The 13,183-nt window shown below is 45.0% G+C and overlaps 2 protein-coding genes across 2 annotated transcripts; both read left to right on the top strand.

The window, feature by feature from the left end:
- Positions 1 to 1,521: 1,521 nt before the first annotated feature.
- On the top strand, positions 1,522 to 4,196 carry LOC115362384 (aquaporin-4). Its single transcript, XM_030056288.1, has 6 exons — positions 1,522 to 1,536; positions 2,235 to 2,429; positions 2,601 to 2,762; positions 2,874 to 3,038; positions 3,816 to 3,896; positions 3,981 to 4,196. Exons 1-6 carry the CDS (start codon positions 1,522 to 1,524, stop codon positions 4,194 to 4,196), a joined length of 834 nt encoding a protein of 277 aa, XP_029912148.1.
- Positions 4,197 to 8,107: 3,911 nt separating this feature from the next.
- mipb (major intrinsic protein of lens fiber b) lies at positions 8,108 to 9,590 on the top strand. The gene is made up of 4 exons (XM_030055740.1): positions 8,108 to 8,467; positions 8,933 to 9,097; positions 9,195 to 9,275; positions 9,405 to 9,590. Exons 1-4 carry the CDS (start codon positions 8,108 to 8,110, stop codon positions 9,588 to 9,590), a joined length of 792 nt encoding a protein of 263 aa, XP_029911600.1.
- Positions 9,591 to 13,183: the final 3,593 nt, after the last annotated feature.

Below are 13,183 nucleotides of genomic sequence, written 5' to 3'. Positions count from 1 at the left end.
AATGAAACTTGCAACAGCACACTAATCCTAACCCTAACACTAACCCTAACCCTAACATTATAAATGGACAGTAATCAGAGGGTGTAAAGAGGCCGGTGGACCGGATGAAACTCTTGTTGTTGGGTCATCGACATCATAAAAGTAAAGATCCCCAGCTTCAGTGTTTAACAGAGGAATTCTCAGAGCATCCCTTTGCAGAGCGTCTTCACAAGGCGTGTGTGTGTGTGTGTGTGTGTGTGTGCATGTTTGTTCAGTATCAAAGAGGATATGAAAAGCGTGCACAGATGCAGCAACATAATAAGGTGCTATGGCAACAGCATCATGAAAGAGTCTGTCCCCATGGTGATCTGAGCGGCACCTCAAGTAGTTTGTGGAAGGAAAAAGGGAAGGCGGGGAGGCGATCGTATTTGGGATCTTAGTGGCCACGCAACACAGCAGTGTCGGAGTTTGTAACACCTTTAACCTTGCATTTTCCCATTCCTTTTTGTCCTAGTGGGGGAAAGAGGAGAAGTCACGGCATTGCTAGAGCTGTCAATCATCCATCTGATAGCAGACTGGGGAAAAAAGTCACATTTTATATTAGGTTACCTGATGCTCAAACACAACATAAAACCAAAGACATTATGTCACAGCAGAATCACTCATGTTTGGTCAAAATATGGACGGTTCTTGTTTCTCTGGTGCTCCCCGCTCAGAGAACGCTCCCTTTCTCCCGATAATTGATATGGAAATCAGTGTGAGCAGCAGTCCTGAGTGGCAGGTGCTCAGGACTCGCACCGACTCGGCTCAGTCCAACAGGAGACGGCTGGGTGAGGAACAGGAATAGCTGTGGAGGATCAGTATTTGGGTCCTTCAAACATGCTTTAAAGACCATCACCGACCACACGTCGCATGCACAGTGTGTCTGGCAGGAGTGGGCGAAAATATACTTTAAAATGTTCCAACCAGATAATGGGTGTTTGATTGAACAAGACACTGTGCAATCCTCTGAAGTGGACACAATCACTTGCGCTCAAAGACAAATCAAGGGCTTCCTGTGATTTTTTTTTTTTTTTTCAGATGTGTGAAATTGCTGCTTTGCTCGAGGAGAGTGACGTATGGTTGAAATAGGTGGAGAAAAGTAAGGGCGTATTTTGGTGGGGCTTTATATGCACACATCCTTGTTTCAGAGGCTTGCAGTGGTACAGGTTTGCCATGACAATAAACACGGCAGGGTATTCTGTGCAGAGGAATACATAAACTTGAAGTGAGGTGAGGTAAGGAGGGGGTGAGGAGAGAGAGGGAGAGAGGGAGGGAGAAAGGGAGAAAGGGAGGGAGGGAGGAGGCTGCTCTCATCAAAGGACCTCTCAGACTCTCCTCCAGAAGAGTTAATGAGCTTTGTAGGAGAGACCCTGAAATCCTCTGACCCAAAACACACTCAGACGGGCTTGACAGATAGACAGGCAGGGGGGAAAGACAGACAGAACTCAAAAAGAAAAAAAGAAAAAAAAACTGAGGACAAGATTCTCACTTTGCTCCGAAATGACGTGGCGTGAGGTAAGCATCATATTTTACTGCCTTGCTGCCATTTTACAGTTTTCAACCTCATGTTTCTCAAATGAAGAAGTGAAACTTCTTACAAAAAAAGTGTCTCACTTGACCAGTTGCTTTCACCAGCGACGGTGTATTTGTACTTGATGGCAGCACTTGAGCCATTTCACAACAATTGTTCATTATTATTATTGTTACATCAGATGAAGTTTATTTGAGTGAACTGTATTTGTAGCTTTATCAAGAGGAAACTGTTTTTAATGACTTTATTGCTCAAGAGAGGGACAGGCTTCATGAGTATCGAGATTCAGTGACAAGAAAAAAGTTGGAGTGAAATGAATCAGGTTATTTGTCGAAAGCTGATTTTGTTTGTTGTTGGGAATTGTGTTGTCTGTGCCCGTCCATATTATAAAGACTAGTGTGCCAACTGTGCTGTACGTAACAAGTTCAAATTCAAGCTTTTAGCATGCCATTTAAAATTTGCTTAATGAAATTAAACTAATTAAAAATACAGCGATCAGTAGATTCTGCATTAATCAGGCTTTGTGCCTGGAAATGATGTGACTCCTTTGAACTGTGTTACTATGAAACGGCTTTTGAGGGCATGTAAGGATACTGATTTGACACGTCTTATTTACCCGAGTATAAAGATGCTTGGTAAGCTAAATATAGGCCCGTCTTTGTTGATGTCTCTTTCCTCTGAGGAGCTACGCAGTCGGCAGTTCTGGCGTGCCATGCTGGCAGAACTGCTCGGCACCCTGGTGTTTGTGAGCGCCGTGCTGGGGGCCTCTGTGCCAGGCCCTGGTGAGGCCCCCGGGGGACCCCTGTACCCAGCCGTGGCAGTGGGTGCGGTGATTGTTTCACTGGGCCACTGTTTTGGAGTGATCAGCGGGGCACAGGTGAATGTCAAACAGCCACACACATGTTTTTTAATTGACTCTGTCTTTATTTTTGTGTTTGCAGTATATCTCAGAACATTTACAGCCACTGACTTCTTTTGAGACTGTTATTTTTCATTGTTTCTGAACATTTTTTGAACATCTAAGCCTCTGTCTGTGTTTCCTGGCCAGGTGAACCCAGCAGTCACTCTGACTATGTTGGCTACACGCAAGCTGGATGTTCTCAGGGCACTTGCGTATGTTGGTGCCCAGTGTCTGGGGGCCTCTCTGGGGGCCGGGGCCCTCTACCTGGCCCTGCCACTGAAATCCACCGCAGACTACTTTGTCAACAAGGTCAGCTCTCCCACATTTGGTGTCTTATTCCAAGCAGGAGGGACAGAAAATGTGTTTCTGAATGCCTTCTGCTCTTTCCGTCTCCTCTCACCCCTCTGTCACCTCTCCCAGGTGCCTATAGAGCTGAACGCGGCCCAGGCTCTGGGGATCGAGGTTTTGTGCACCTTCCAGATGGTCTTCACTGTGTTTTCAGTGGAGGAGCAGCGACGGAGGGAGAGCACAGAGCCAGGAAACCTAGCCATCGGATTCGCCCACATTGCTGGTGTCCTAATAGGGGTAAGAGTGGCTCTCATTCAAATCGCTCTCACTCTGTATGGCAAAAATAATCCACTTGAGATTAATTTATGAGAATAAAGAAAGAGCAAATACGGCCGTGTTCATTTTTCATTCAGTTTCTTCTAACTGCTTGGAGGTGTGTTAAATATCTAAATGTGGAAAAGCACGGTACTCACTGTTATTTAGCTGTTATTTATGGGAATAGCCAACAGTAGATCAGCAATTATGGAAGTAGAAAATAGTCGTCTTTCAAAGTCCGAGGTCAGGGTGATGGGTAGAACATAGAAAATCAGTTTTTTTTTTTTTTTTCAGGTTCAATCCCAGTCCTTGAGCACATTTTATTTTTCACTGCCTCATACTGCCTCAGTGGTTTGATCTCCAGTTTCACACCTCTATATGTGGAGCATGTCTCCATTTCCATTTGGATTTTCCTCCCACATTCTGAGGACATGCAAGTCACGTGGATTCAAGACTCTAAAATGCCCACAGGTGTGTGTGTGTGTGTGTGTTACTGTCTGTCACTCAGTGATGGACTGGCAACCTAGCCATGGTGTTTCCCTCTGCCCAGTGCATGGTGGGATAGGCTGTACCCCTTCATAACTCCCCATAAATGGAACAGCAGGTAAAGAAAAGAAATGACTGGAGATCCACGTTGCACTTGTTTCTGACCGGGTGTGTTTCCCATCCAATGGCCTTAACCCACAGGTGATAAACAGGCCCACTGATTTTGAATGGCTGTGTGTGTGTGTGTGTGTGTGTGTGTGTGTGTGCTTTCAGGCACGGTTCTCTGGTGCAAGTATGAACCCTGCACGCTCTCTGGGCCCAGCCATCATCACTGGCTTCTGGGAAAACCACTGGGTAAGAGACCCAGAAATCCAGTGTTTTCTGTGTCCTTGTATCGTATTGTCTTTCAACACGCTTCGCTTTTTTCCCCACCCTCAGGTTTACTGGATAGGACCCGTGACAGGCGCCATGCTGGCCGGCATGTCCCATGAGTTCATCTTTGCGCGCAGTGCGTCCCGGCAGAAGCTGGTGGCGTGCCTGACCTGTAAGGATATTGAGATCGTCGAGACAGCCAGTGTGTCCCGATCATCGATCTCCACCGTCACTCAGAATGCCACGAGAGCCAAGCAGGCCAACAAACAGGAGAACAACTGAGCACACATGCACTCACACATACACACACACACACAAACACACACACCATTCTGCAATATCACAGTGATGTTTAAAAAGATGCATAGTGTTGAGTACATCTATGTTGTGTAGATCAGGGATGGGGAGCAGCTTAAAAGGGCTTTAAGCTGTGTGTGTGTTTGTGTGTGAGGGTAAATTTATCACATAGGAAACCGGCATGCTGTTCAAAACCTCGCAACTCCAATCTTGGTGTCACCGATGTTTTCTCTTCCTCCGAGAGTTTCCCACCCTCAGGCTAATGAAACCTTTTCAAACACCATCAGATAAACTCAAAAATACATGACATGAAATACATGAAAACAGGGCATTTTTATTAGTGCTCAAGGGACAGTTTGGAGATATGGGGTTTTCAGTGGACATTGAATTATACATGAAGGAGTACAACGTGATTTACAAATTAATAAGTAGCAATTACCAAAGGTAGGCACACAATGCTTAAATTTGACACCAAATTATTTGAAGAGTTTGACAGTATATTCTGCATAACGCTAATCCTTTACAAGTTCAAAACACCTTATGAATCATTATTTTAACAGGATTAGTACTATAATTTGGTATTACTGTCAGCATGGACCTCAAACATCCCAACACCGGCCCCCAACATGTGACAATATGGTCCTCTTTGTACCTACACGAAAGCATTGTAGTATTTGTCATGTCCTGCAGATGGATTTTTTTTTCTGTGTAAAACCAAGTAATAACATGTAAAATAATAGCCAAGCCACCAATGGGAAGGTTACCTCGAGTTTCAGAGGCCATTGTGTCCCAACACATTACACACACACATATTGGAAGTTCACATAGTTCTCAAAAATGTGCAAAAAGAAAATTGTTCAGAATTTGTGTTGCTGTTTCCAGCACATATTGGAGAAAAAGTGATATGGGAGCTGCATTTAAAAAGGCCCAGTGTGACCCATGCATTGTGTAGTCACCAAGCACCGGTACCAGGGGTATAGATAAAGATTTCAGTGTTGCTACTTCCACGTTTGTTCATCAATAGTCATTACACAATATGTGATGTAAACTCATTGAAATTCTACTAAAAAAGACCCTTATGCCCGCGACACTCAGTCGTATTTCATGCCTGTGAATGCTTTGAAATGCTAAACAGGCCCTTGCCCTGCTCCGAGGGTTCAATGATGTTCTCAGTCAGTCGTCATCTCTCTCATCTCTGTGCCTATCAGCGTCCGTCTCTTCTCCAAGGCCTCCTATTCACAATTAAATAGATATTCATACCTCTGTAATGGCTCTACACAAACACCCTCACTGAAAATAGCTGTGTAATTAGCAACCAATACAGAGTGTGTGTGTGTGTGTGTGTGTGTGTCTGTGTGCTTGTGGGTGGATGGGTGCGCCTGCATGTCAGTAATAGTGTTTGTTTTTTGTAAGTACTTACAATAAGAGTTTGTTTGTGTGTATTGCCCTTTGTGTGATATCGTTCGCATTCATGAGGCCTAAATTCATATTTGTACATCTTTGGTATAAAGTTGCCATGTTTGCTCTGTTTAAAAAAGTGTTTTGAGACAAAAACACACTGCACAATGTATTATCCGGATATCCTCTAACTCTTCTAGAATAAACCGCACTGGCGATCAGTATTACAACTGCATTGTGAGTTTATCTTTGGAGCACACACATGCACTCAAAATATGCACATCAAACTTGTTCCATCGATTTTCTCGTACACAGCCACTGACACGGCACCAAACAATTTTGCACACAAACACACAGCCACCCACACACACACACCCCCACACACACACGCACCACATACACAATAGCTATATAACTGCCACAAGTGCAGCCAGCATTTTGCATTGTGTGTTTTTTCTAACATGTATAAAAGGGAGTTAAAACTGTGAGCTCAGCATTCTCCATTCATCGGCCCCCCTGTCCAGTGATGGCTCTCGACTGGTCAGCGCGATGCCCCAGTACTGGTCAATAACCCCCCTGTCCCCCAGATCCCCTGCCCTGCAGCACCTCCCCCTTTCCCCAGCCCCACGCAGAGAATTTTCAGGGCTTTGGTTGGACATCCTCCTGCAATACCCCCAACTACCCCCCATCCCAACACACACACACACACACACACACACACATACACACACACTCTCACACAATGCAAACCTCTGGCTAATCAATTCTGCTCGGAGCAGACAAGCACCTCCTGGAAGCCCCTGTCAGAAAAGAATACAGAAACCACTATGCATGTAAATTATTATTAATTGTTTATTTCTTGTGGCTCGGTGTTTTTTTTCCACGCTCCGTTTCAATCTTACTCAGTCATCTCCCTGGTTTTCTCCATCCTTTGCACCTGTTCACCCGATTGCTGGTTTTGACACCGCATGATGGTGCAGACAGACACCGCTGAAGGCCCCCGAGTTCTGAGTCAAATTCAAGGTTGTTATTTTTGTCGAAAGTGCATATGGCTCATGAGTCTCACCAGTAACCAGTCAGCACAAGAGAGAGAAATTTCTTTTAGCTGCACTCTTAAAGGCTGATTATTGTCAGCACTGGTTGATGGTAAAAGTGTTCCCAAAGCAAATCTAACAGATAAATAAATAAGGCCAGTAAATGTGATGATATACTTTAGCAAAAACCTAAAAAATTTGTGATCCAGCACGTTTGCTTGGTAGAATTTATCAATGAACCAGAGAATGCACGATCAAGAGAGGTATTACCGGTCTCTTGAAGTACCTGGGTGACTTCTGTGCTCATGTTTAATATCTTTTTTTTTTATTAACTAAACTGGTTCCTGTTCATATGTGGCCCACATGCTTGTTACAGACAATGGTTTCACAGGGTCAGGCATTTCAGTGTATGGGTCAGTTCAACGCTGTTAGCTTTAGGCTCTTCCGTCCGGGGCCCCAACTGTGGATCACTGCATTATCTCTGTGTGCGCGCGTGTGTGTGTGTGTATGTGTGTTTGTGTGTGTGCATACATGTGCGTGTGTTTGTGCATGCATGTGTGTTTTCTGTCCTTCACCATCAGCACTTGTCTCCCATGGTTATGACAGTTATGATATGTCAACAGATGACATACGCCCTAAAGAAAAAAATCTGTCCGCTGTGCTCCAGATGCTCCTCTCCACGACTTGTTTCTCCCTTGATTCCCTGAATAAAAATACTTTAATTTCTCTCTCCCTGCCAGCTCATCTCTTTACCCCCCCACACCAAATGTTCCTTATGAAATCTCATCTCACTCTTGCTCTATGTGCTCCTCTCCTCAGATACACTGTCTGTCTTTCTGCCTCGATCTGTTGCAGGGGGGCGACAGAGGGGTTAAGTTTGTTTGATTTGGGATGTCCAGCATTGCCGCCCCCCGCCCCTGGCCCTGCAGGGGGATTATGGCGTCACCTGGGGCCCCTGGGGGGGTATTATAAAGCCCCCGTCTGGCCCTCTCCCCTCCGTCAGAGAGGCTAAAAGGTCCACAGGACACTCTGTCTATCCCTGTCTCTACTTTAGAAACACCCCTTTAGCATTGATGCCCACCTCCTCTTGACAAGTCATCCTACCTGAGATCTCCACCCACACTCCCACTCCCACACATCTCACACCTATGTCTTTGCGACAGGTGGACAGAGGTGGAAAGCGAGCACAGCTGAGTTGACTTTACCAACCCAGTTCACGGCTTGGTAGAGATCTGTTGAGTGGATTCGTCTGTCGACGTCAACAAACTGTTTTGTCTTTGAACTGATTCTCTGATTGTTGCCAAGTTAGGTGACTACAAAAGGGAGATCACTTTTTGTCATTTTGGCATTTGAAGAGTGTGAACGGACCGAAAAGGTACGCATTTGCCTTTTCTAGACTCACTGACAGATTTGTCTTTAACAAACCTTCTTCGTTCGGTGGGGAGCCTCAAGTGAACAGTCACCATGTGGGAGTTCCGGTCCATGAATTTTTGGCGGGCGGTCTTTGCAGAGTTCTTCGGGACCATGTTCTTTGTGTTTTTCGGCATGGGGGCTGCCCTGCGCTGGACCACTGGGCCTCACCATGTCCTACATGCGGCCCTGTGCTTTGGGCTGGCAGCTGCCACCCTCATCCAGTCCATCGGCCACATCAGTGGCGGCCACATTAACCCTGCCGTTACCTTTGCCTACCTTGTCGGCTCACAGATGTCTCTTTTCCGTGCCATCTTCTACATGTTCGCCCAGTGCCTGGGTGCCGTCGCTGGGGCTGCCGTGCTCTATGGGTGCACACCTAACAACATGAGAGGCAACATGGCGATGAACATGGTAAGGACCCACAGTGGCTTTTCTAGAAACCAGTCAAGTTGAGAAAAGCTAGCACGAAATTTTAGGGTCATTTGATAATTTGTTTATCATCCTTGGAAGATACATACATTTAAAGAGTCTATGCTTTCTTCAGTCTTGTGAGGGAAGATTGCACTGATGATATTAACTATGCTGCTAGGAGCATCTGAACACCACATAGGAACTATGATACCTCTATTGTGGACTTAAGCTTGTTTTATGAAAATAACCAGGCCATCTATTTAGATCACATTTGCTGAAATCTACATATCCAAATACTCTCCTCTGTCTAGTTAAGTGAAATAATAAGAAACAGTTCATTTCAAGATGATTCTCAAATTCAGATAGCCTTCCACCTCATTAGATATGAAGTAAATGCACCGTAAACCTCAGGGGTGATTTCTCTGACATGTGCCATTTACATTTTTCTTTCCTCTGTGTCTCCAGCTGCAGCCTGGCATCAGCCTGGGAATGGCCACCACTGTGGAAGTGTTCCTCACCATGCAGCTTGTGGTGTGCATCTTCTCCGTGACTGATGAGAGGAGGAATGGACGCATGGGATCTGCTGCTCTCTCCATTGGCTTCTCTGTCACCATCGGACATCTCATGGGGGTGAGGACCACAAAGAGACACAGACAAACACAGACGCTCACATATGTACATTTACACAGCACCACACAGTGAAAATACCTTTGACTCTGTGTTTTAGATGTACTACACTGGTGCTGGAATGAACCCTGCTAGATCCTTCGCCCCTGCTGTGCTCTTCAGGAACTTCATCAACCACTGGGTAAGATCCACAACTCACACTGCAGATATTAATCACTTTTTTTTTTTTTTTTTAACTTTGACTCGATTTTCAACAGGGATTGTTAGTAACTGGAAAGAGGTCTACTGAAGCTAATGTGTGTTGTGGCAGGTGTACTGGGTTGGGCCCATGATAGGAGGTGCTATGGGCGCTCTTCTGTACGATTTCATGCTGTTCCCACGCATGAGGGGTCTCTCCGAGCGCCTGGCCACACTGAAGGGCAGTCGACCCCCCGAGGCCGAGACCCAGCAGGACACCCGCGGGGAGCCCATCGAGCTCAAGACGCAAGCCCTATAAACCGGCCCCCGCCCCCCTCCAACTGGGGCTGAGGGATGAGGGACAAGGCCCTGTGTACGCCAACCCCACCCACACTGCCCCACCCACCCCCACATGCACCCTCACACCCCACCCTGACAACCGACACACACAACTAACCTAACACACATAGACACGCTGACTAACAAATGCCAACAGCATAACTGATACCACTGTAAAAACACACAAAAGATACACACACACATACACGCACACACACTCACACACACACATACACAGATACATACACACACACACACACACACACACACACAAACACACACACACACACACAGGTTCACAACCTTCAACCTCAACATGCAACGAGACTCCTCTCCCCCCCATTTCCTCACTCTGTATCCTGAACTGGACATTTGTGATTTTGATAAATGGCAACCAGAGCCTGAGCCAACTGCCTCGCTGTCTCCCCCTGTCTGCTTCCTCCTTCCAGCCAGGGCTTTTTTTTTTTTTCTCCTTTTTCTGCCGCAGCTGCACACACACAACAGAGGAATGTGCGGATCCCAGATCTAGCGGAGAGGTTTGCGGAGGGGGGATGTAGGAAGTGGGGAGACCAGGGGGGGTACGGGCAGGATGAGGGTGAGGTGGGGATGTAGGTATACGGGAAGGGTAAGAGGGTTTGGGGTGGGCAGGTGAGGGCTTAGTAGAGGGGTGGGGGGTTGGGATGTAGATGGGGGTTGGGGTTTGGGCAGGGTAGAGAGGGCAACACTCTGGGTTTGTAGTCGTTTAAGGTTGAGTTAGACCAGTGAAGATGGGCATGCTTTTCATTATTCATCTGAATTTATCTCTCCATTTTTTTTTTCCAGTTTCATTTTGTTTTCTGCACTTCAGACACAAGATGTGGATGTATGATACCATTAGATTTTACCAGGGTTTCATTTTTCAAATCACTACATTTTATCTGTGTGTTTGTGCGTGTGTGTGTGAGTTTGGATGCTTCTGCAGTATGTGTGTGTGTGTGTGTGTGTGTGTGTGCGTGCATGTGTGTGCGTGCGTGCGTGCGAGTGTGAGCGTGAGAGTGAGCGAGTGCATGTGTGTGCCCGCGCGTGTGCCTGTATGTATGAGTGTGTTTGCAAGTGAGTGTGTGTGTGTGTGTGTGTGTGTCTGTATGTGAACGTGGTGTGCGATCGAGTTTGCAGATACAGTACTTTTTATTTTGTTTTATTTTCATTACCACTCTCCTGTTCGTACCATGACTATGTTCATTTTGTCATCAATTTTTAAGACATTATCATTTCTCCTCCCCTCACTGTGGTATTTGCTATGATATTCATTTTTACATAAACCATCTGCTTTTTTGTTCTGAATCAGCGCAATCCAAAGGAAATGTTGTATCCCAGACTTTGACCAGGTCTGTTCACTGCAGATCGGCCGTGCAAGCTTTACATTGAGTCTTATTATTTGATCCTTACTGGGAGCACAAGGCAGTTTCAATGATATTTAAATGATAATAAACATAAAAAGTTGATACAAAGTTTGTCTCATTTGTGTTCATTCATTTCTTTCTTTCTTTTTCTTTTTCTTTTTCTTTTTTTTTTTTTGAGGTATGGGGTTTAGGGGAGGCTGTACACTGCAATAAACAACTGTGGCCACAAGATGGCAAAAAGAGCATATGTCAGACTAACACTTGTGAGGTAACAGCTCACACTGGTAAGTGCACACCAGGGGAAATTATGCTTTCATAGGCATGGTGCAAATACGACTGGAAACAGCGAGATATGAAGGGGTCGGGGCAGGGAGTTCTAGTTAAGGGAGGGGTTATTTGGGTAGAACAAGGTCCACCCCAAAGACAGACTATTGCTTTAGTCTGATAAGAAAGATGGTGGGGAGATGGTTGAAATGAACACATATATTTATCTTCCACTGTCTTCTGGTTGGAGCACCATAGTTGGTAAACCACATGACCCTGCATGCCCTCCTGACAAACAACAACAATGATGAACAGCCCGGTTGCTTCAGAGACCAAGAGCCGCAACTTTTACATGAATACGTTCAAACATTTCTGGGGCAGAGTGCAGCCATTCTCTTCGCACAAAGGCAGAGGGTGTTTGTTTAACTTCACTTCACTATGTCTTCGTTCATTTTATCCATAAGACCTCCTGCTGCTGAAATGTTTCTCTTATTTCGGACATGCAAGTCATTTAAAAAAAAAAGACCCCTGTGATGGAACTGAAGAACACAGATCAGAAAATGTAACTGCATCTATTTGTTTTTCCTCACAGATGTTATGGACATTCATTTGGAAAGTGACTACACTGTAGGTGCCGCCATGAGCCTCTGGTGTTTGGATAGTGCTGTGTAGGTCAAGGCTGCGGGTTATCTGCTATACGGCTTGACAGCAGCTGTTTCCCACAGATATTGAAGGTGCACTTTACTAAATAGCCGGCAAATTACATATGAAGTTCATTTGTTCTTCAGCAGTGAGCAGATCACAGTGACAGGCGGGAGGATGAATGTGTTCAGTGATTACAGTTCCAACTATCTAACTTCTCCTGAATTGTTTTTTTTTTTTTTTTTTTTTTTAAGAAAAAATTCCAAGAGGTGTATTTCAAACACACATGATTGATACATTGCGTAAATAAGGCAGCTTTGGAGTTGCTGTAAAGGTTATTTTTTCAATTTGACAGAACTAGCTAACGTCTCCTATAGTCCTCAAGTCTGTATGCTAAGCTAACATGAAATGCTACCAATAGGAACCGAACCACTGGACGTACAGAGGTGAAAACGGTATCGAACATCTTGCCTCAGTGAGGGTGAGTTGGAGAAATGTTGGAGTATCCCTTTAAAGTGTCTGCAGTTTTATCACTCTCAGAAAAGATCACATCACTTTATTCTTTAGAAATATTCTTTTTATTTTGCATATTTGTTGTTTTTATCTGCTGTATGGCTTAGTTGTAGACAACTAAGGTGGTGCGACGGCACCGACAGACTCGAATACCATCGCTGAGGCTTCTGTCTCTCTTCTGCAGCTGGGGAAGACAAAGGAGCAACTCTGACAGTTACAATGGGCTGGAATAGGAGCTGGGTCCTGACACTGGGGTATACTGCTTCTTTCTCTTTCTTTCACACACACACACACACACACACACACACAAACTTACACACACACTGTCTCACTCGCTCATGCATACACACAGAAAGGCAGCCACCAAAAACACACATTCACCCACATTCAGTAAAAATGCATGTGCAGTCTGTGCACGTTTGTCAGTCTTTACACACACACATATATGTACACATTTGCTTGATATGTATTGACAACTATGTAATTTAAGTATTGCGAGACAAAATAGTCCCTAGAGGTCAAATCCAGCCCCTTCTGCGCTAAGATTTAGAGGTCAAAAATAGCCTAAGCTGCTGCAAGAGTTTCACTAACAAAGTATTTCTCGGAGTAATATTCTACAAGTAGCAATACAAAAAGGATACATCAGTGTTGCCTACCTCACTCACGTTCACCCTACTTGCATATTCTGTTAAATTGTGATTATCGTTGTGTAATAACTTGCCAGCAGTAGATAAAAGGAACAAAAAGGAATCTGTCAGTCATAAAGAGTATA

Source organism: Myripristis murdjan, chromosome 7, assembly GCF_902150065.1.
Source record: "Myripristis murdjan chromosome 7, fMyrMur1.1, whole genome shotgun sequence".
NCBI classification, from domain to species: Eukaryota; Metazoa; Chordata; class Actinopteri; order Holocentriformes; family Holocentridae; genus Myripristis; species Myripristis murdjan.
The sequence above is the reverse complement of the archived record's forward strand: the minus strand, read 5'-3'. Positions and strand labels throughout refer to the sequence as shown.